General features: G+C 50.3%; 1 protein-coding gene across 13 annotated transcripts in view; it reads left to right on the top strand.

Annotated features, from left to right (window-relative positions):
- SNX14 (sorting nexin 14) overlaps nucleotides 1-22941 on the top strand; it is a 2214134-nt gene extending 2191193 nt beyond the window's left edge. For 11 of the 13 annotated variants that reach the window (XM_069606348.1, XM_069606351.1, XM_069606342.1 and 8 more), the window contains one exon: nucleotides 22728-22941. In XM_069606348.1, coding sequence (XP_069462449.1) covers nucleotides 22728-22769 — 42 coding nt within the window. In that variant the 3' untranslated portion in view covers nucleotides 22770-22941. The remainder of the gene's footprint in view (nucleotides 1-22727) is intronic. The other 2 variants (XM_069606338.1, XM_069606349.1) reach the window with 1 other exon arrangement.
- The last annotated feature ends 241 nt before the right edge of the window (nucleotides 22942-23182 follow it).

The following is a 23182-nucleotide window of genomic DNA, read 5'->3' as shown; positions in this document are numbered from 1 at the left end:
GTTAAGCAGCCATGCATGCAAATATGTGCCCAGGGTGAAAGCTGGCAGGCTCAATTGCAGATGGGGAGTGCAGTGCACATGACATGCAAATTTACTATGGTGTTTTCTCTGTGGTGAGGGCCTAGCACCTTGCATGTATGGCTGGAGTGGAAAGGGGAAAAAGGAGTATTCCTGCTTTACTGGGACGCGGCACTCACTGTAAGTGGAAATGCGCACGTGGCACATCCTGCCCTTTTAAGGATGGTGGGCATGGAAATGGAACTGTGTGATTTACCCAATCAGGTGTCGAGGGTGTAGTTGACAGGAAGGGGTCAGTGATATAATTCCCCAAAAGCCGACGCAGTCAGGTTGGTAGAGATGGAGAGACGCAGAGTGCTCATCGTGGGTGATACCTTTGTGCAAGATCTGCACAGGTTATGCCATGGAAAAAGGTTTTGCTGCTAACTTTCAGTTGGAACGAGTGGAGGCTTTTTAGGGCACAGTCTGAGTGGGGTTTTGGTGCCATTGTTCTTCATTGTACATGTGTGGCCCCTGTCGGTACTGTTGATGTAGTCGTCGTGCATTATTGAGGGCTACATTTGGGGAACATGTCGTGCTCACGTTTGCTCCATCACAGAAGTTGATGACAGCAGTGACAGATTTTTCCCACTGTCAAGTTGATTTTCTCAGCCATACCACCAAAAGGAGCATGGGACCATGCAGTGTAATTTGTCCATAGCCTGAGGTCGGGAGGTGTTTCATAAACAGAAGCATGTGTGACTTCCTGTGCAGTGCTTGGATGTTCTGCACCGACAATGACAGCATTAACAAGCAAGATTTGCCTTTTTTTTCAAGGAAATGGCATTTTTTTGACATACATTGGCAATGCTGTTTTGTTTGCCAGTATGGACAAAGCGTTGCAGAGAATCCTGTAGAAATGTAAGAGAAGCATTCATTTTCAGTCGTTAAAAATGTCAGGCGCATCGAAAGAGAGAAAAAAAAATTGTATGCAAGCACGTACATACCAATAACAGGACAAAGAAAAAAAAAAAACACATCTTTTCCAACACAGTACTAAACATCCAATCGCGCCCCCAGCACAAAAACCAGCAGATTCTGCGGTAGTTTCAGAATTACACGTGCCACATCCAGCTATTTGCAGGATGGGAGCCATGGAAATGGGATTGTGGAGATTAAGGGATTGCTCAAAAAGGTTTGTAGTTGTGGCGTGTAAGCAAAAAGTGTGGCAGAAGGTCCCTTTCTTTTGTACAAAGAAGTGCAGAAGCCTATGGTGGAAGTGTGCAAGGTGATGTCAAATTGTATGATATGCCATTTCCAGTGCACCTATACACTATCTGTGCAAGGTGCAATGAGGCAAGGGAGGGGGAACAGAGGGGAGTCAGAGACAACAAACCTACTAGGCCAGTTGGCATTCAGATAACCCAAGTGCATGGGGAAGGGGAGGCGAAAGTGCAGTACATGGGAAGAAGAAAAAATGACAAGAAGTGAAAATACGGGCCGATGGTGGCAAGTGCATACATCTGGAGATGGTGGAACTGTTAGGGATACAGCAAACAGTGCCCAAGTGAGGGTTTTGCCAGAAAGGCAGTGCAGGGGTGCAACTGGCAGGGGGCAGGGTGGACCTGGCCGACATCAGAGGGTGGCTAGGTGACTAGTGCATATTCAGTTTCAGGTAGTAAGCCAGCAGGGGAGAAGAGGAGCAAAAGCAGAGGCAAAGAGAAACATTTTCAGGTGCTTCCGGAACCGGCGATGGTTCTCAAGTTTCAGGGAGGCTATTGCAGAGGAAGGCCCCAGCTAAGGAAAGAGACCCTGAGGGAGTTGGTGGAGGTGGATGAGGAAAGAACTGGATCACGCACATATTTACAAAGTGACAGTTGCAGGTATGGAAGCCCCAGGGCTCAGAAGGCCTTGTGCATTATTGCTTGCAGGTACTCGGAGCCAGTGCAGGCATTTCAGTCCCGGAGAGATACTATCCCTGGGCTTGAGGCTAAGGACAAGCTGCACAGTCCTCTCCTGGATGAGTTGCAGAGGGTGTAGAGTGGAAGGCGGTACATTTTTACTGAGGCTGTTGCAATACTGCAGCCTACAGAGAACCACAGCTGTGGAGACATCGAGGTTTTCGGACCTTGCTTTACATTGCTACTATACATTCAGTGCTGGCTTTGAAGCCACCTTTTTACAATTTCTGGAAGACATGGGTAAGTGGTGAGAAAATGTCTACTGTTGTCAGAAGGAAAGAACAGAGCTCCTCTGGCGATATAACAATGGGTGGTATGAGTAAATGGAAACGTTCCTAGCATATGCAATTGATGCGTCACTTCATGCCAGTGGATGGGAGGGAAAAAAAAACAGTAAAATGTTTACGAACGTAATGGGCGCACAGGTACTTATAACGGAGTTGCACACATTTCGCAGAAATAATATTCATACCTCCAGTTTGTGGTGATGGGTGCTCACGTGGATGAATGTTGATGCCCACATTTTGCATTATTTTACTGAACCTTCTACTGGACGTGCTTTACAATGACATGCCACTTGGAGGCTTAATGTGCAACGGTGCATAAGAAGTGTTGTACAGAAGTGACAGTGTACAATGTTAACGTCTTGACTGCCATTGGTGGATGCGTGTGTGACTATTTAACAGTCCCCAATGTGGTAGTGATGGACAAGAAATAGTGCACAGGGATAAAAGGAGTCCTGCTTTACTGGGTCGCGGCCCTCCCGGTACTTGGGGGAAGCGTATGTGCCACATTCTGCGCTTCTCACCATGCTGGCCAATGGAAAAGGGACTCAGCCTTTGTCCAGTCAGGTGCTCAGGGTGTGCCTCACAGGCAAGAGCAACAATAGGGAGAAGGACGACTCCTACTTCACTGGGACGCGGCCCTCGCAGTACTTGGGGAAAGGCATGTGCCACATTCTGCACTTCTCACCATGGTGGCCAATGGAAATGGGACTGTGGGGAATGTCAATCAGGTGCTCAGGGTGTGCGTCACAGGAAAGGACGGCAATAATCTTTTCCAATACTTTGGGTAGTGCGGCTGGCAAACATGGCAAGACGCACAGTTTTCGTTGTGGTTGTTGGCTTTGTGGAAGATCTGTTCGTGTATGCCCTCCAAGAAGGCTTTTATGGCAATTTCGGTTTGGAGGGAATGGAGGCTTTGTGGTGCAGTGTCGAAGCGTGCTGTTTCAGCGGAGTTCTTGTAGAATGTCAACGCATGGCCACTTCCGCAACTGTACATGTTGTGTCGTGCACTTTAGAGCCTTCTTTTTGGGTTCCATGCAATGTTCCAGTGTGTACTGTCAATTGAAGATGATGATGAAAGCAGTGCAGCGCATTTTTCCCACTGCCAAGGTGCTTTTCTCATGTGTTCCTCTGAGAATAGTGTGGGACTATTCCAATGATTCCTGTAGCCAGCCAGAGGTCGGAAGGGGTCTCATCAACAGAAGCATGTGTGACTTCTTGAGTGCTGCTGGGAGGTTCTCCTGTGAGAATGAGAACATGTGTGCTCGATATATACACCTTTTTGAAGGAAATGGCATGTCTTTGTCGACCAGTGGCAATGAAATTTTGTTTCACAATCTACAGGCTGCACTGAAGACCCTTTTGTAAGAATGTGAGCTGACGTACAAAACACAAAAGAACGTATAAAAACGCAAAAAAAAGGTGTTTCTATGGAAGCACCTCTAAAAAAAACGCTCTCTTCAGAGCCGCCACAACTAACGATGTCCCCTACCCTGGTTGAAAGTTATTCCCCCACTCCTGCGCACGCACAGCACGAAATGTCCACGAATGTCGCGATAGTTGCAGGGTGAAACGTGTTAGATATGCCCTTTTTGCAGATGACGCCCATAGAAGAAGTTACTTCTTGCCTTGTAACGTTCTTTCGATGGGATGTTCCTCCGACGTATTCCTAATGTTTGACAATACGTTTCCAGCTTGCTGGCCTCGGAATTTTTTTCTGTAGAGGGCGCTGCGCAACGACGTCCGCCGAGTCGGTGTCCCTCGACGGCCACCTTATCGGCGCCGACGTCACCATGCCCATAAATAGCCTCGCGCTGCGTCCGTTGCTCAGTTCCGTTTTGTAACATAAGAAAAGTCATGCCTGAATTGGTTATTGACCTCTTAGGAGCGTAAGCTGCAACCACAAGGGAAGTATCACTGCGGGGATGGATGGGAGGGGCGATAAGGAATACGTCGGAGGAACATCACGTCGAAAGAACGTTACAAGGTAAGAAGTAACTTGTTCTTCGAAGGGATTGTGTCCTCCGACGTATTCCTTATCTTTGATAGACTCCCATAGCAGTGGCATGTAATTGGTCGTGGGAGTGAGAATGTTATGTATCCCTTTAGGGATGGACCGAATGTAATACGGCCTTGCCAAATCTGGTCTCTTGACTAGTGGAGGAATCCAGATTGTAAAATTTTGTGAATGTATGTGCGGACGACCATGTGGCAGCCGCACATGTGTCTCGGACCGGTACCCCTCTTTGGAGAGCCGAAGAGGCTGCGATACCCCTGGTTGAATGAGCCTTGAGTTTTTGGGGTGGCTCTTTCCCTGCCAGTTTGTAACATTCCAGAATGGCCAAAATAATCCACCTGGAGATGGTTTGTTTTGTTATGGGTAGTCCCAACTTGTGACCTGAGTATCCTACAAACAGTTGGTCTGCTTGCCTGATACTATCCATTCTGCTGATGTAAAAGTTGAGAGCTCGCCTTGGGTCCAGCCTATGTAGCCTTTCCTCCTCTTTCCCCAGTTGGGGAGGAGGGTAGAACAAAGGTAAGGTAATTTTCTGAGTAATGTGAAATTCAGAAACCACCTTTGGGAGGAAATTAGGCTTCACCTGTAGGACAACTTTGTCCTTGTGGAAAATTGTATGTGGGGGTTTACAGGAGAGAGCTTGTAGCTCCTTCACCCTCCTAGCAGATGTTAGTGCTACCAATAGGACAGTTTTAAGCGTGAGAAATCTCAGCGAACAAGAGTGAAGTGGTTCGAATGGAGTGCCCATTAGGAAGTTTAAGACTAAATTTAAGTCCCATAAGGGAATCAGGAATGGTTTTGGAGGATAAAAATTAGTCAATCCCTTGAGAAATTGTTTCACTAGAGGAAGTTTGAAATACGATGGTTCCTCCGCAGTGCACTTGAAGATTAAAAAGCTATCTCGCAGCGCTTTCTCAGTGCCAACTTGAAGGCCTGAGTTTGCCAAGTAGAGTAGAAACGATAACACCGTTGGTGTATCACATGAAAAAGGGTTGATATTCTCTTCCCTACACCAGCTGCAAAATGTGTTCCAACGGCAGCGGTATAAAGACTTTGTTGCTGGCCTTCTGGCCGAAAGCAACACCTCCATGACATCATCAGGGAGATCCCAATCCTTGTACCTCACCCTTTCAGAAGCCAAGCGTGAAGGTTGAGGGTTCTGGTGTCTGGATAGAGAACCTGACCTCCCTTCTGCGAGAGAAGATTCTCTTTGAGTGGAAGACGGCTTGGAGGACAGATGGACATATCTAGAAGGTTCGGGTACCACGTTCTCCTGGCCCAATCCGGGGCAATTAAGATCATGGTTTTCCGGAATCTTCTCAACCTCCTGATCATTTGAGGAATAACGGGGACTGGTGGGAACGTGTAAAGGAGTGGAAACTCCCAGTCCACTACGAACGCGTCTCCTAGAGCTCCTCTCGGGGGAAATTCCCTTGAACAGAACAGATCGCACTTCCTGTTGGTGCTTGTGGCGAACAGATCCACCTGAGGGGTTCGCCAAAGGGCGAAGATCTCTTGAAGGACTTCCTGAGCTAGCTCCCACTCGTGGGAGACTGTGCTCTGCCTGCTCAGAGCGTCCGCTGTCAAGTTCTTCTCTCCGGCTAGGTGGACTGCCGATAGAGAGATTCCTTCTTGGATTGCCCAAAACCAGAGCTGCATCGCCTCTCTGCACAGTTGCAGTGATCCTACGCCTCCTCTTTTGTTGAGGTAGTGCATGGCCACCGTGTTGTCCGTCATTATCAGGACATTTCTCCCCTGTACTGATGGCAGGAAAGCTTTCAGCGCTAGTCTGATCGCTCTCAGCTCCAATAGGTTGATGTGTAGTCTGGACTCCGATGGAGACCACCGACAGCTGATGGTCAAGTCGTTGGCATGGGCTCCCCACCCCGTGAGTGAGGCGTCTGTGACTACTGTTATCTCCGGCCATGGTTGCCAAAACAGTTCTCCTTTCAAGATGTTCTCTGGATAGGCCCACCATTGAAGGTCGCGGGCTACCTTGTCTGGAATCCAGAGGAGATCTGTCATTCTCCCTGAGAATTGCGACCACTGACTTCTCAGTGCCCACTGAAGAGATCTCATTCTCAGGCAAGCCTCTGGCACAAGGAAGATGCAGGATGCCATGAGGCCTAGCAACCTCAAAAAGTCGAGGGCTGGGAGACTTTGGGCCTTTTGAAACTTGGTGACCATCTGTAGAATATCTTGAGCCCTCACCTCTGGTGGCGAGGCTTTTCCCAGGGAAGTGTCCAGGACCACTCCAATGAACTGGAGTCTCTGTGATGGTATCATCTGTGACTTCTTTAAATTGACGGAGAAGCCCTGTTTTGAAGATACAGCCCTGATCAGCCAATCGTCCAGGTAGGGGTAGACGTGGATCCCTTCCCTCCTTAGACTCGCCGCCACTACCGACATCAGCTTGGTGAAGACCCTCGGGGCGGAGGTCAGCCCAAATGGCAGAACTCGACATTGATAGTGAGAGTCGCCAATTGCAAACCTCAGGTATTTCCTGTGTTTGAGATGGATTGGCACATGGAAATAAGCATCATGAAGGTCCAGAGATACCAGCCAGTCCTGGAGCTGGAGGGCCTGAAGGATCTGAGAGAGTGTTACCATCTTGAACTCGTCCTATTGTGTGGAAAGGCCTCAGAGTGGTTTGGGGGCGGCTGATGCAGATTCCGAGGGTAAAGAGGCACCTGCTGCTGCTGCGGCCTTAGTACCTTTGACCCGTCCACCTCGGGTGGATCTCCTTGGGCCTCTTTGAGCCGGCTGTCCTCTGCCTTTCCCGAATGCGGAATAATAGCGAAAGTACTTTCCTCTCCCAGAGGTTCCTGAGGGACGCAAAGGAGTTTGGCGGATAGCAGCTCCTAAAGATTTTGCTGCTGCTTTAGAAGTCTGCATCTTTTCCAGACTGTCATCAGCCTTTTTTCCGAATAGTGAAGAGCCGTCAAAGGGCATATTCAAAAGTCTGGCCTGTACATCTGGAGCAAAACCAGACTTTCGCAACCACGCATGCCTGCGGATTGTTGTACTTGCCGCCATGGCCCTGCTGATACTGTCAGCGGAATCGATGCCAGTTTGAAGTGATTCGCACATGGCATCTTTGCCATCTTTAATAATGTTAAGGAAGGCTTCCTTTTCTTCTCCTTTGGGTATGCAGTCAGCCGCTGATGAAGCACACTCCCACAGTGTGTGACTGAACCTGGCGAGCGTACAGGTGGCGTTGATGGACTTCAACACCATAGTACAAGCAGAGAAGACTTTCTTCACCATAGAATCTTACCTCTTGTCATCTCTATCCTGTGGGACAGTAGAGTAAGCGGTCCTACTGCTAGTTGAAGTTGCCGCTTGGACCACCAGGCTCTCTGGAGTCGGGTGTTTTGATAAGTATTCAGGGTCAGCAGCCACTACCCTATACTTGGCTGACAATCTTTTATTGACCGCAGGGATAACTTCAGGAGTTTCCCAATTAGATGCAATTTTCCTTTGTAAGGCTGCATGGAAGGGGACCACAGGGTCCTCCTGTGGAACTTTGTCTAATATGTCTGTTAGGTCATCCTGTTGAAAAACAGGGGAAGGCGCAGACCAACCCATAAATTCAATAATTCTTGCCATAAGGGTTCTATAGGGTGTTTCGGCATGTTCCCCTGGGTCTGGCTTAACAAATTCCACTTCTGGGGAAGTGTCCAGCCCACTTGCCTCATGTAGTGACTCCTGTAGGTCCTTCAGCCTTCTTTCCTCAGAGGTGAAATCCTCTGAAATAGGCAGTGATCTCAATCGAGAACGCCCAGAGGACACTGATTCGGACCGTTCTCTATGTGCCTCTTTCCGAGAACTCGACGCCGTCGAGTCTCGGTTGGACTTTGTGTGTTTTGTGTGAGTGGTGTGTGAAGCGCTTGTGTCGCCGGGGGTCTTCCCCATAGCCGCCCTGTCGGACGACCTTCCAAGGTCAGGGACCTGCGCTTGGCTGTCTTTCGACGCCGTAATGCCCTCGCCGTCCGAAAGCACGGCGTCGCTGCCATCGCTGAAGGCGCCCTCCGCTGCCATGGCCGCCTGCCTGGCGTGGTGGGCCCAACGCTTCGTCAAACGGTCCTTAAGTGTCTTAGGTTTAAACCTACTACACGCTCTGCAGTTCGCCTCGGGGTGGTCCCTCGGCGAGCAGAGATTGCACGAGGCGTGCCTGTCGACCCAAGGGTATTTGCGATTGCACTTGGGGCAGAATTGAAAAGGGGTACCCTCCATACGCACCTTGAGGCAGCGGGCTGGTAAGTGTAGGAAATGTATAAGATGTACTATATACCAAGTGTGTAGAGTATTTCCAACCCCCCACTCTCCCTACTTGCAGGGCCGAGGCCAGAGGCCTTCTAAGGCCCGGGCCGAGGACAGAGGACTTCCGAGGCCCAAATCCGTTGTGCAGCAGCCGACGGTCGAATTCTTCTCCAAGCCGGCGTTGAGTGTCGAAGTTCGACGTTGGGGTGGGGAAAGGATGTAAATTTATCGATATTTTAGCAAAAGTATGGCTAAGGCCAGGGGACTCTGCAAAATGCTTCCGACCAGTATGGCGGAAAAAAACAATCTGAGGATCCTAGATGCGTGAGGGATCTTGGATACAGTGGACGTCACACTAGGGATAGTATTACTGGCACGCCCTGTGTCGACGCCCATTTTCGAGTTTCGAAAAACAAACTGTAATACTCTGCAAGCTTCCACTAGATGTCGGCCTATGCACAGCATGTGATCTAAGCAGATTCCATAAGCCTCAGAAATATATATATATATATAAAAATATATATATATATATATATATTCACTGCAAAAATCTTAGTTCAGGTGCAGTTAAGTTGCGCAGATTTAATGTAACAAAACCCTTGAAACTCAGTGGATGTGGGAAGCATGACCAGCTTAACTCGGCACGCTCCCATTGATGTCCCCCATATTGCCATTTTGTATGTCATTGTGAATCCCTTCTCTTATAATATGCATGTGCTGATGGGCTTTGCAATGGGAACGCGCCGAGTTAAGCTGATCATGACTTCCCACATCCGAATTTCAAGGGTTTTGTTGCATTAAATCTGTGCAACTTTACTAAGGCTTTTTCAGTGAATTTCAAGGGTTTTGTTATACCATCTTTTTTTACAAGCCACTAGCCTTGACCTTCGACCATGTCTACTGTATATGTTCCCCTAATATGTTTCTTTTGGACCCACTAGGTGGCCATGCCCTTCGGCTCTTGCCATTATGCATGTCTTTCAGGCCCACTAGCCAGTGAGCATGACCTTTGGTCGTGCCTTCAGTATACTTTAAAACACTACCTTTCTTTCTTACTCACTAGCAATGGCCTTCACCCATGACCATTGGGCCCAGCCTTCGGCCGTGGCCCCTTTACATGCCACCCCAATAGCTTTCTTCAGATCCTACTAGCCATGGCCTTTGGACATGGCCACTCTACATATTGCTCCAATAGGTTACCTAAACACGACCAATAGCTATGGCCATCGTGGCCACACCACTAGGTTTCGTTTGGGCACACTATCCATGTCCACTTTCCATATTGCACCATTCGGTTCCTTAAAGTTCCCCATGAACCATATTCTTTGGCCACACCCATTCCCCCCCACATCACTGTAGCTGTAAAATTCAAGCATTTTTTGAATTCATCTAATTAAAAAAAAAAAAACTTTCCCCCCACAACCGTGGTTATATTAGCAATGTACTACAAATAACGCTGGTTATCCGTAAACGCCCACAAATAACCAGTTTTCATGTGACGCCCTTTCATTCCCGTTTCTTCTACAAGCTTGGTTTCTCCCCCCCCCCCCCCCCCGAGTATAAACCCAGTTATGCGAAAACGTTTGAGCTCTGAACTGGATCCCCAAGTCCCCTCCACTCTCCAATTTTTAATGGTGTCCTCTTCCCCCTCTCCACCTCTAGCCTGATGCCACTGCGTCCTTTTTCCTCCTCCAAATGTCATTTTTACCACTTTTCGTTTTCAGCTAACCCCGGTTATTTCTTGCATTGAAGAAGAAAAAAAAACAGTGGCAGCATTTCCATTTCTGAAAGGCCTCTGCTGCAAAGCATCATGGGAAAAACAGCAATAATTTTCGGAGAAAGGGGCCACCCTCTTCTCCGTCAAATATTTTAACAACTACTGCACGGAATAATCCTATAGCCCTTCCGGAAGTAGAGTCAACGCTTCATGCCCAAGAAATTTTGTACCTGGCCCAATTTCATCCAGCATTTTATGCTGTGCGGTGCGCAGACATTTTGACTTTTTCTCCATGGGAAAGGGAATGGGAGTAGGCCAAAAGCAACGTTTTTTTTGCTCTCTTAATAACATTTTTCATTTTCTAATGAATCTTCCCCATAATTTCCAGTCTGGGGGCCCCTGGCAAACTTTTGTTTGCAAAATATCAGCCAAATTCATCATGCAAGTCCAAGTTTTTAGCAATTCAATGTTTGGGTTTCCTATGGAACTGGATACTCAACTATAGCGCAATGATTGCCGCACAATAATATGTGTATTTATATAGCTACACCAACACTAGCCTTACAATATGGAGTACATATAAAAAGGTGCATTGTAGGTTAAAAAAAAAATACGAGGTGCAGGATATCGTGTCTGTTTCAAACTTTCTCTTTCGCAACATTGTTGGCATGGTACCCTGATGTGAAAACATAGTAGACAAAGAAAGACGTGGATACACTAACATTTTATGTTTTGATGTATGCTCCATTAGCCAAGATTATTTGCTTTTTTGGTCTTTTCTGTAATTTACCTTTTTCTTCTTCCATGAACTCCAACCCATGTTATTTCTGCTGGTTATCGATTTAGTTGTGTCTGAACTCGCATTCATTGCACTTCAACACTAATAAAACAGTTTTCTTCTTCCCTGCTCCTCAGCGTACACTGGTGTGCCATGGTTCCTTTTTTTTTAACCCAGACCAAACTGTTTCCTTACAGGCAGGCAAAACTGTTTTTGTTTTGTCTTCTCTCACTTTCCTTCAGTGTCTCACATGTTTTATGTAACGACGCTGCAACATTTTAAAAATTGTCTTTCTACCAACTTTATAGGGTTTTGATCACATTCATTTATTTTCCACATTTAAGTGTACCATTACCCAGTCGGTAAGCAGGATGTTGCTCACATTATTTCCGACTGGAAACTCCTCAGGTGGACCTCTTCGCTTTCAGTGTCAACAGGAATTGCACATTTTTCTGCTCCAGGGAATTTCCTCTGCATGGAGCTTTGGGGGACACTTTGACATGGACGTTCAACCTCAACTATGCGTTCCTGCTGATCCCTATTAATCCATTGGTTCTCAGGAGATTGGGCCTATTTGGGTCCACATTGATGCTCATCACCCCAGACTGGGCTTGTGGTACCCGCAGTTGCTGGACATGCCCATCTTCCATCCTGGCACCTCCCGAGGAGAGTGGATCCACGGTCCCAGTCAGAGGAAGGGTCCTTTATCTCAACCTCAGCAACCTGAACCTTCATGCTTGGCGGCTGAGGTTCAAGGAATGGAATTTGCTGGCTGATTTCCTAGATCTGGACCCTGTATCCTGTCCTATTTACTCAATTTTGGATTTCTTGCTGTCTTTGGACCATACGGGCTTGCAGATCCGCTGTGAAGGAGCATGGCTGCTACCTCGTTGTTCAAAAGGACCCCTTAGCAAGACTCTTCACAATGCCCACTGTTATGCAATGTTTGCGGCGATTGTGCAAGCAGTTTCCCAAACACCAGTTTGTGGTTCTTGCATGAGACTTGAATTTGGTTTCGCCTTTCCTTGGGGGTGCTCCATTTGGGCCCCTGCATTCTTGTTTATTAGATTGGTCACCCTTAATGTGATTTACCCGGTTGCCATCCCTTCCTCATGGAGGGTGAATGAGTGTTGTCTTTTAAACATCACTATTTGGTATTTTCCAAAGAAAAGGTGCATTCGAGAGAAAAGCCAATATTGCTTCAGAAGCTGTTCTTAGATTTTCACCTCCCTCAAAAGGTCCACCTTTTTGAGGGTTTTTCCTGTGCCTCATCCTTCAAAGAAAGATGAGCGATTCCATTGGCTGTACTTGGTGCAAGCTTTCGCCTACTAGGTCTCTAGGGCAGGGGATATAAGGAAAGATTACCAGCTGTTAGGCAGAAACCTGTGCAGTTCCCTTTGGGAACACTGCAAAAGATTTAGGACTACAGGTGTTAGCAGTAAACCCACTTGGTAGCAGTCTGTACCACCCAGATTTACCTGGTAGCTGTGGCTGAGCAGTCAGACTTCCCTCAAGAAGAGTTAGGCAGTATGCAAAGTATACACAATAGCACAAGCAAACACTGACCAGAGCTTTGGTATCAAAGTATATAATTATTTATTTAGAAACACTCCAGCACTCTTATTGTAAAACACTCTAAACACAGTTACTATTATAATATATACAACCCTTATTCCTTATCAGACAAGTCTTAGTTAACACCACTTATTTCCAGACAGAGGTGAGCGCTTAACTATAGATGGCACTCCAATAAGTTCATGAAAAAGGGAGGGGAAAAAAGCAGAATATGTGAAGATACACCACTCTAAGATTTAGGAACACTTTTAGCAAGGCAGAAGAGCAAAAGTCACTTGTGAGCCAAAGTCCATAGGCTGGGCCCACTCTTAGAGAGAGCAGAGCACAAATGCGCCCAAGATCACACAGTTACACTAGGCTTTGAAACTCTTGCAGAGAGTTCGAAAAGAGTTTAGAGAGGCTCAGAAAAGTTTAGCCAGGGTGTCCCAGGCTAACCCAGGTTCGAAAGCCGGGGGCTAAATCTACCCCGTACAGTCGGTGGCAAGGGAAGCCAGGCGGAACACGGTACATTAAGTGGGAAGGATCCTCCAGCGGTGGCAGTTGTTCCTGGCAGCAGGTGCAAGTCTCGGCATCGTCCAGGGGAAGAGAAGATCTCGACGTGGAGGAAAGATGAAGATCGTTGCACTGCCAGGGAAGAAACCAGCCGCAGAGTTTTCCGGTTAAAAGGTATTACTCTTTATTTCGCGGTCGTGGTAAAATGTGGAATTCCGGTTGCCGGGGTGCTTGGCACAGGCAAGGCGGCCACGAGATGCGTCGGGAAGGCGAAAAGACGGTGAAACTGGTTATCCCCACCAGTCAAAGGAAGAAGATTCTCCGGCGGGAGATCTCCTCTGTCGTTGGGAAAAGTGGTGAGACGGTCCAGCAGGGCTCCACCGGTGGTGTCGTCGTAGCAGGTCGGCTCAGCTTCTCCCTCGTCTGATTCTTAGGTCCTGTGGTGACTTCTGAAGTTCCAGTCCCCAAAGCCCTGCTTTTATGCAGAAAACCCCCATTCACTCAGCCTAGCTGTCACTCAAACATGCTAAGTGGTGAGCCGGCCGCCTCACCACTTGGGCCAATCAGGACGGAGTGCGACTTGAGTTGCCTAGGCAACTCAGTCCAGGGTGCCTAAATCCCCCTCCACCCCTCCTAAGTACCCCAGACAGAGTGGCACCACTTTGGAGGGCTTCTGTGGAGAAGCCCGCCAAAAAGTGGAACAAAGGGCTCGACTTGGGTTGGAGTCACAGAAGAGAACACAAACGCCATTTTAGAACCGAGTTTTGGCAAAAAATACCAACCGGAGAATTAATAATAAATAAATAAACCGGCGGTATGTTCGAGGCTATTGTAATTAAATAAATAAAGATAGTAGCCTCGAACAATGGGAAAATCCCATAGAGAAATATTCGCGGTTGAATATAAAAAGTAGTATCCACTGCCACCAGCCAAATCTCGATCAGGGGGGACCGAGACGTGCCCCCTCGACTAACAGACCCCTGGGCAATCGAATTGCCCCGGCCAGTACGTCCACAAATGATGGTTTGTACTAGTTCTATTCAGAATTCAAGACTAGTAAAGTCAATGGTGACTTTACATGCCCTGGGAGACAGTAGTCAGTCCCAGGGTATGGAGTCTATACTGGGGGGTCACTATGACACCCCTGTGTTACTGCACTGAGGGTGCTGTGTAACACACATCACAAACACACATGAAGCCCTATGGAGTAAAAGACCCCATAGCCCTTTAAACACATCTAGAGTCAAAGGAACACACTCGAATCATGTCCAAGAGTGAGGGTAAAAGAGTCTCACTCTTGGCAGGAGAAAAAAATAAACCCCAAAAATCCAGCAAAGCTGCTGGGGGACTCACTAGGTTTGAGAAATTCTGCCTAAACAGAGAATTCTCCCTAACACCAGCTTTGTGTGGGCTTTTGTAGATGCCGGAGCTGGCTGTGACCAAACTGACCCTGTCAAGGTGGATCATTCTTTGCATCTCAAAATGTTGTGATCTGGCTAGGAAGAATTTGCCTGAGGGTCTTAGAGCTCATTCTACCAGAGTACTGGTTGCTACCCCTGCCCTACAGAGAGGAGCCCCTGTTCTGGACATTTATTAGGCGGGTACTTGGGCCTTGTCTGGATTCCCAATCAGAGCAGCACACCTGTTTTGGTAGGGCAGTCCTTCAGAGCTTTCTGGTATAGGTGGTGTCCTTGCTCTCCTCCCTCCTCCAGATCTATGTACTACTTTGGGAGTCTATGATAGATAAGGAGTCTGTGGGAGGAAGGAATCCATTAGAAGAACAAATTACGTGCCTCTCTATAATGTTCTTTCTGATGGCTGTTCCTCCCACAGATTCCTCATCCTCCAAACCTGCCCCATTTGGCAGATAACTAGTATACACTTCGGTTCTGGGGTACCTCATCATCAGAGGGCTAAGGGAAAAGGGTGGAACTGAGACCACGCGGGCACAGCGCCAGCGCCCAGGTAAGATCTATGTATTTTCATAGACTGCAACTTAAGCCTCCTTTTTTTTTCATGACTTTTTGGTTGTCTGAAAACGCATATTACGGCTTCGTATAACCTGGCTGAGATGTCCTATCCAGTGCAGGGCGCATAGATGCAGAGACCCTCCCCCCCCCCCCCGTGACAGCAAGGTTGCGCTGGGGATAGAATAGCAGCCACATTGCAAGTATATCCGAGTATTACATTTGGTTTGCATGCAGAGTCCTGCACTGGAGGGAGCGCTTAACTGTGTATTTCTCCAGCATGGGGTCTGGCATGGATTCACATGCTCATGAATATTCCCCGTCGTCAGGCTGGGAATCCTCGGTAAAGAAAAAACCAGTATCAGTTTCGTTTCTGATCTGTCTTTCGTAGTAGTAACCAATCACTGGTCTCTGCGTCATACTGACCACAGCCAATGACTGCCCTCTACCTAAGCACCGCCTCTGGCAGCCATCTTCAGATTTTTACCGCACGTTCATGTGTTGGGATCCTCGTGCTATTGCTCTCGAGCGTTAGTGCTATTTTTTCACGTTTTTTGCTCAAGCTCCAACGACTCTCCATCTGATCAACGGGGACCCGTGTCGGATTCGTCTGCGCCCCTCAAGGGGGAAGATTTCGTCGAGCTACGCTTTGGAGGACTCCAGAAGCTTCTCAGGCCCGGACATGGCCCAGGAGAAGGGAAGCTCGACGCCCGGAAAGCTGTTCAGGGTCTGCCCTGGATGCCAGCTGCAGAACGTCTTTAAGGAGGACGAGCACTCCTTTTGTCTCTACTGCTTACATGAGGACAAGACGCACGTGGAGAAGGACTGTGCGTTTTGCGGCAATATGTCGGAGCGGACCATGAAGGACCGCCATCAACGTCTCACCAACTGGTTGGAAGGGAAGAGCCCGTCAGGCGAGAAGAAGAGGAAGAAATCTGAGCGGTCTTCTAAGACCTTTGAGGACGCCCCGGCGACGGGGGTCCAACACAAGGCCAAGCACCGCGAGTCCGCTGGCACCGGGAGCGCCGAACGGTCGGGCTCTATGGGCGCCAGGCAGGGCGCACCCTCCCCGGCACCATCAACCACGAGCCAACGCTCTGGGTCGGGTAAGAGGAAGGGCGAGCACCCGGCAAAGCTCCTGGAGAGGCCCCGGTCGAGCTCGAAGGCCCCATCGGAGGGGGAGCGAGGCAGTGCCCCCCCCCTCAAGGATAAGGCGGTGAGCGCACCTAAGGTGGTGAAGGCCTTAATCCATCCCGCCAAGCCCTCTATCGATACTGTCGCGGTGACCCTGGCTCAGCCTGTGGAGGCTACACCAGTGGTGGTGACCTCGGGGCTCAGAGTCTCCCTGCCACCTCGGAGGGAGTCCTCTTTTGTGCCCATCAATAGGACCCCCGTGAAATCCCCAGCAGGGAAGAAGAAGGGGGGGCAGGGCGTCGTCGTAGATTCGGCTTCAACCTCGGAGGAAGAGCTGATCGAGGTCTTAAGCCACGGCCTTGGCGTGGAAGAAGACCGGCCCGTCGGGATAGATCCCGACGCAGGTGACGACGACATCGTCGAGGGTGCCGACGGGGCCCCTGATCGCCCGTCGGATTCCCCTCTGCCAGCGCCGCAAGACAACTCGGCGGCCATTTTGTTGGCTATACAGTCCTTATGCTCAGAGATAAGGACGAGACTACCGTTGCCGACGGAGGAACCTCTCCCGTAGGGGGAGCCTGAACCGGGACCTTCTGCGTTCCCCCGCCCAAGAAAAGAAGGATTCACCCTCCACCTCCTTTTCAGCCGTCGCTCACCGTCCAGCCCTCCTCCCCGTCCACCCGAGGGGATGATACGGGGACTGACACGGCAGCGACGGGTACGGACGACGAGGTATACGACGAGGATCTACCGTCGTCACCTCCCACCAGGGCTTCTCCGCCCGACGAGATTGGTTCGTTCCACTCCATGATCGCCAGGGCATCCGAGCTTTTCCAACTCTGCCCTGAGGAGAAGAAAAAGGAAGGATTCCTTTATCAACGGCGCGAGGCCAAGAGGAAGACGGTCCTCGCGGTGCCTCTACTGGACGACATTTGGGATGAGGGCCTCGCCCTCCTCAAGAACCCTTCCACTACGCCAGCTAGAAGAGACCGGTACGAGAAGAAGTACCGGGTCCCGGACGCGGCCCCCTTGTGCCTCCGGGCGCAGCCTACCCCGGACTCTGTCGTCTCCGCGGCGGCCAGGAAGAAAGCGGGTGGGGGGTGCGGCCTCCACATCGACTTCCCCACCGGACGGCGAGGGAAAGAAATTGGACACTATGGGACGCAGGGTCATCTCGTCTGCAGCGACGACGATTAAAGCGGCCAACGCCTTGGCTATCGTGGCCCGCTACGACAGGGAGCTATGGTACAAACTGGCTCCCCTGCTGGACTTCCTACCGGACGACAAGAGGGCGGATGCCCTGGAGATCCTACAGGAAGGTGAGGTGGCGTCGGACCACGCCATCACTATTGCGACGGACATCGCCGACACTGGGTTTCGCCAGTTGGGCAACGGCGTGTGCCTTAGGCGGCGTGGATGGCTCAAGGCTAAGGACTTCCGTCAAGACGTACAGACCAGAGTCCTGGACATGCCGTTCGATGGGAACAACCTGTTTGGGAAAACAGTGGACGATTCCCTTCAGGCCATTAAAGCGGACACTGAGACGGCCCGGGCCCTTGGGGTTCTGCAGCAACGACGGATGCCCTTTCGGAGCAGCGGAGGCAAGGGCGCCTCCAAAGGTTCCGGCGGCGGTTTCTCCACCTACCGTCAAGCGGCCCGCTCGTCGTCTCAGGAGGCCTACAGAGGATGAGTCAAGTCCGGCGGACCCCGCCATCATCGCCAAGGAGGTCAAGGCGGCAAAGCCTTGTCGAAACAGGATTGAACCGACCGTGGGGTCGGGCCCCCACCGATGCACCCCGGTGGGAGGCCGGCTGGCGAGCTTCGTCAGCGTGTGGGAGTCCATCTCCACCGACCGTTGGGTGCTGGACGCCTTAGCCCGGGGCCACGCGCTCGAGTTTCAAAGAAGGTGCCCGCGCGTCCCCCCCGTGGCCAGGAAAGAGCTTCACGTCCCTCAGCTTCTCCTGGAGGTAAGGGCGATGCTCAGGAAGGGCGCCATCGAACTCGTCCCAAAGAGGCTTCAGGGCTCCGGAGTTTACTCGAGATACTTCCTCGTGAAGAAGAAGACGGGAGGATGGCGCCCCATCCTAGACCTGCGACGTCTGAACAAATTCATCAAGGCGCAGAAGTTCCGGATGGTCACCCTCCAGCATGTCCTGGGTCAGCTGGAGGAAGGAGACTTCCTGTCGTCTTTGGATTTGGAGGATGCCTACTTCCATATTCCCATCCTAAAGGGGCACCGAAAATTCCTCAGGTTTGTGGACCAAGGGCGTCACTACCAGTTCAAAGCCCTCCCCTTCGGACTACGGTCGGCACCCAGGGTATTCACCAAGTGCCTTGCACCGGTGGCGGCGCAGCTGCGCCGCGAGGGGATCCACGTCTACCCCTACCTGGACGACTGGCTCATCCGAGCCAAGACGAGGGAGCTCGCCGTGGAGCACGCGGCAAGGACCGTCCAACTTCTCACGGACCTGGGATTCTCCGTGAACTACGCCAAGTCCCACCTGGTACCCGCGCAAAACGCACTGTTTCTGGGAGCGAAGCTCGACACAGTGTCCCTTCTGGCCTCCCCGTCGGAGGAAAGGACCAGGTCCATCCTGGGCAAGGTACAGCGGATGTTGGCTTCCGACGCGGCCAAGGTGAGGTCCATCAAGTCCCTCCTCGGAATGATGTCTTCTTGCATCTACCTCATTCCCATGTGCAGGCTCCGGATGCGCCCGTTTCAGGAGTTCCTGGACGCGCGCTGGATCCAAACGACGAGCGGCTTCGAGGAGAGGATCACACTCGACGAGAGTTTCCGCCGAGCGGTCCGGTGGTGGGGCACCCGCGCGCATCTGACGGCGGGCATGGACTTCCAGACCCCAGACCCCAGACCACCAGGAGACAGTGACCACGGATGCCTCCCTGGAAGGGTGGGGAGCGCACACCGAAAATCTGCACGCGAGAGGCCTTTGGCTCCCGACGGAGAAGTCCCTCCATATCAACGTCCTGGAGCTCCGTGCAGTGTTCTGGGCCCTGAGGTCCTTTCTTCCGTCCCTCAAGGGCAAGGTGGTGAGGATCTTCACCGACAACACCACCACCATGTTTTACATCAGGAAACAGGGCGGAACCAGGTCCCCAGCACTGTCCAAGGAGGCGCAGGACCTGTGGCATTGGGCCGTCGCCCAAAGGATGTTTCTGGTGCCGTTTCATCTGGCAGGGATAAAAAAACACCATCGCCGACTCACTCAGCAGGGAGCTGCGTTCGTGCCACGAGTGGGGAACTACGGCAGGATCTAGTGGATCGCCTCTTCCGACGGTGGGGCACACCCCAGATCGACCTGTTCGCGACGGCGACGAACTCCAAGTGCCGGAGGTTCGCCAGCAGGTTTCCCCAGGCGAGGAGCATGGGCGATGCCTTCTAGTTCCCCTGGGAGGGCCCGTTCCTCTACGCGTTCCCTCCTTTGCCACTGCTAATCCGGCTCGTCAACCAGCTCAAGAGGTCACGGTGCAGGATGATCCTCGTCGCACCTGCGTGGCCGAGGCAGATATGGTTCCCGGACCTTCTGGACTTGTCAACGTCCCCGCCAATCAAGCTGCCGGTGGACGCGGATCTACTCTCCAAGGAAGGAGGCGCCATCCTCCACCACGACCCGAAATCGCTGAACTTGCAGGCCTGGCTCCTGCAGCGCTAGAGTTTGGAGGATACGACATACCGGCCGACTGCAGAGAGGTTCTTGCAAAGGCCAGGGCGTCCTCGACTCTTAAATGCTACGGACACAAATGGAAGAGGTTCTCTGTCTGGTGCCACGCACAGAAGATTAACCCTCTACGGATTACGGCTCCCCAGGTACTGCCGTACCTGCTGACGCTGGCCAAAGCTGGACTGGCACACGCGTCCATCAAGATTCATCTTGCTGCGATCTCCCGATACACCAGAACCACGGGGCGGACGTCCTTGTGGTCTCATCGTCTGGTGAAAGAGTTCATGAAGGGACTGTTCAGATCGTTCCCGCCGGTGAAGGCTCCGGCCCCGGCGTGGGAGCTCAACGTGGTGCTGACCAAGCTCATGGGACCTCCGTTCGAGCCTCTGCACTCGGCCCCGTTGAAGTTTCTGTCGTGGAAAACAGCGTTTCTTGTGGCCATCACCTCCGCACGACGGGTGGGAGAGATCCAGGCCCTTTCCTGCAAGGCCCCGTACTTGACTTTTCACGACACGAGGGTAGTGCTCAGGACGCACCCCTCTTTCATGCCCAAGGTACCGTCGGACTTTCATCTCAACGAACCCTTGGTGTTGCCTGTGTTCTTCCCGTCGCCTTCGTCGCCGGCTGAGAGGACTTTGCACTCGCTGGATGTGGCTAGAGCGCTGAAGTTCTACGTGGACCGCACAAAGTGTTTTCGGAAGACGTCACAACTCTTTGTGAACTTTGGACCTGTCAATCAGGGGAAGGCTCTCTCGAAGGCTTCCATTTCCAGATGGCTCTCCGGCTGTATCATGTACTGTCATCGGTTGGCAAACCGACCGCTGCCTGGCCGTCCGAGAGCCCATTCCACCAGAGCGATCGCAGCTACCACGGCGTTCCTTTCTGGTGTGCCCCTGCTGGACATATGTAGGGCTGCTACGTGGAGGTCGACGCACACCTTCACGAAATTCTACTGCGTCGATCGGGATTCCAGGGAGGAGTCCAGGGTCGGCCAAGAAGTGCTGCGCAACCTGTTCGCCTGAGGTGAGCCTGGTGAGGAGGTAAGATGCTTAATGTTGAGTTTGATGTGATGCTTAATGTTGAGCCTTTGCCACCTCCCGTGGTTGTGCATGTGTGTACTGCTATGTATTCTTTATTCATGAGCATGTGAATCCATGCCAGACCCCATGCTGGAGAAGGAACAAGTTACTTACCTGTAACTGTTGTTCTCCAGCATGGGTCTGGCATGGATTCACATGCGAACCCTCCCGCCTACCCCTCTACGGCTCTTCACTTGGTCATACTGCCACTTCACGTGCTACCAAATCTGAAGATGGCTGCCAGAGGCGGTGCTTAGGTAGAGGGCAGTCATTGGCTGTGGTCAGTATGACGCAGAGACCAGTGATTGGTTACTACTACGAAAGACAGATCAGAAACGAAACTGATACTGGTTTTTTCTTTACCGAGGATTCCCAGCCTGACGACGGGGAATATTCATGAGCATGTGAATCCATGCCAGACCCATGCTGGAGAACAACAGTTACAGGTAAGTAACTTGTTCCTTCTCTGTGGTGAGATGGAAAGCGGGAGGGTGTTTGACTGCTATATCACAGGTAGTTTGTACCTTGAGCTCACCTTATTCCTAGATGTACCGGTTAGGGTTCCGTAACAGGGAATGGCGGTGAACTTCATGGTGTATGCAAGGAGATCCGCCTGCTGGCTCTGCATCTTATAGCGCGTGCAAGTTCCTGACCCCTGTAGCCACCCCACCCTTTACCCCAAGGGTCAGGCAGGCAACTGTGTCACAATGGCATTGCCCCAGTCAAATCTGCAGAGTACCTAATCCTCAATCATGGTTCCAAAGTCATAGCTCTCAAGAATGGGTTCATCTTGTGCAATACACACCTGAAAGGTGCAGGATTTTGTGATCCTGGAGATTTCTGTCGAGACTCAATAAACCAGCGATTTTGCATAAAGGTAGGGATGATACCAAGATAAGAGAACAAACGCCAGGTAGGGTTAGGATGATATGGCATATTTGACTCCAAAAGACATTCAGTCTTAGAAGTATTAAGGTAGGAGACACGGACCAATGGCCAGCCCTTGATGGCTCGTAGGTGGTGAATCAGTGGCTTAGGAACCTCAAAGGTATATTTCAGTATCATGATATGATATGATTGGGTATTAAGCGTGTTATAAATAACCTGAGGTTTCTAAGCGCGGGCACGGGGATCGAACCTGTGTTGCTCCGTGTGGTCTTGCTTCCAAGGCGAGCACGTTGCTGCTGAGCTATCCTCCTGAGATCTGTCTACTGGACAAAAGTGAGGCCCATGCCGGATAGTTGATGCCTGGGAGACTCAACTGCTGCTCCCCTTATCATTTCAATCATTGAATCTTGCTCATCTGTTCTGTTGATGCTTGGTGCCAATTTCTTAGCATCGTCTGAAAAGAAGGTGGTCAGCATACAAAAGAAATGCATAGTATCTTTTCCTGCTTCTATTACACCATCTCAAAAGACCGTTTTCTCTGTATTGTCCTATATGAGTATACATCAGTCGTTATTAAACTCAGTCCCTCCCCACCATGTGTGTTTTGCTATCCCAGTCTGTACTTCCTCGCCCACTTATTACCCTTCATTTGTCCCCAAGACCCTTGGCTGCCTCATAATTAAGGTCTGCTTACAAACGTTCTCTTTCCTTTGAGTTTTCTGCAACTTTGGGTATATTGCCATCCTCCTTTTCCCCAGCTGTTTCTATGCAAAGTACTTTAGGACATGAGTGAACAAAATATAAAATGTTTTGACTGCCGGCATATTCATTGCTGATGTAAAGTAGGCCAAGGATATGCTGAACACAGATTCTGAAAAATGTTTCCTCTTTAAAGCAGGTCCAGAAAGAGGCTTCTACTATACCATCATGGAAATAACACGCTAGCAGCTGAATGAATACCGTTGTTACACTCCTGCTGTTTACAAGTTCTGACCCTGGGACGACTATGCTGTTTTTATTGTATATTTGCTGTAAATAATTGTAAAATGGAATAAAACGTGTTTTCTTTGTTTTAATGAAAGCAAACATTAAATGTCAAATAATATTTATTTGCGTGCCTCAAAATAACCGAGAAAGACCAAAGCATGCTGAATATGTATAAAGTTCAACTTTGTGGGTAGCTTTCCTCTAACACTCAACAATACAGTTAAAGGCATTTGTGTATTGTGTACACAGCTTTGAGACCGATCTGATTGATTCTATAGAACACTTCAACCAGATTTCGTGAAACTTGTTGCTATAGAAGCCACCCCTCTTAGATTGCAGTTATCCCCTTGACCATGTTTTCTA

Source organism: Ambystoma mexicanum, chromosome 4p (genome assembly GCF_040938575.1).
Source record: "Ambystoma mexicanum isolate Mex_15411 chromosome 4p, UKY_AmexF1_1, whole genome shotgun sequence".
Taxonomy (NCBI): domain Eukaryota; kingdom Metazoa; phylum Chordata; class Amphibia; order Caudata; family Ambystomatidae; genus Ambystoma; species Ambystoma mexicanum.
Note: the sequence above shows the minus strand (reverse complement) of the source record. Positions and strands in the feature narration are given on the sequence as shown.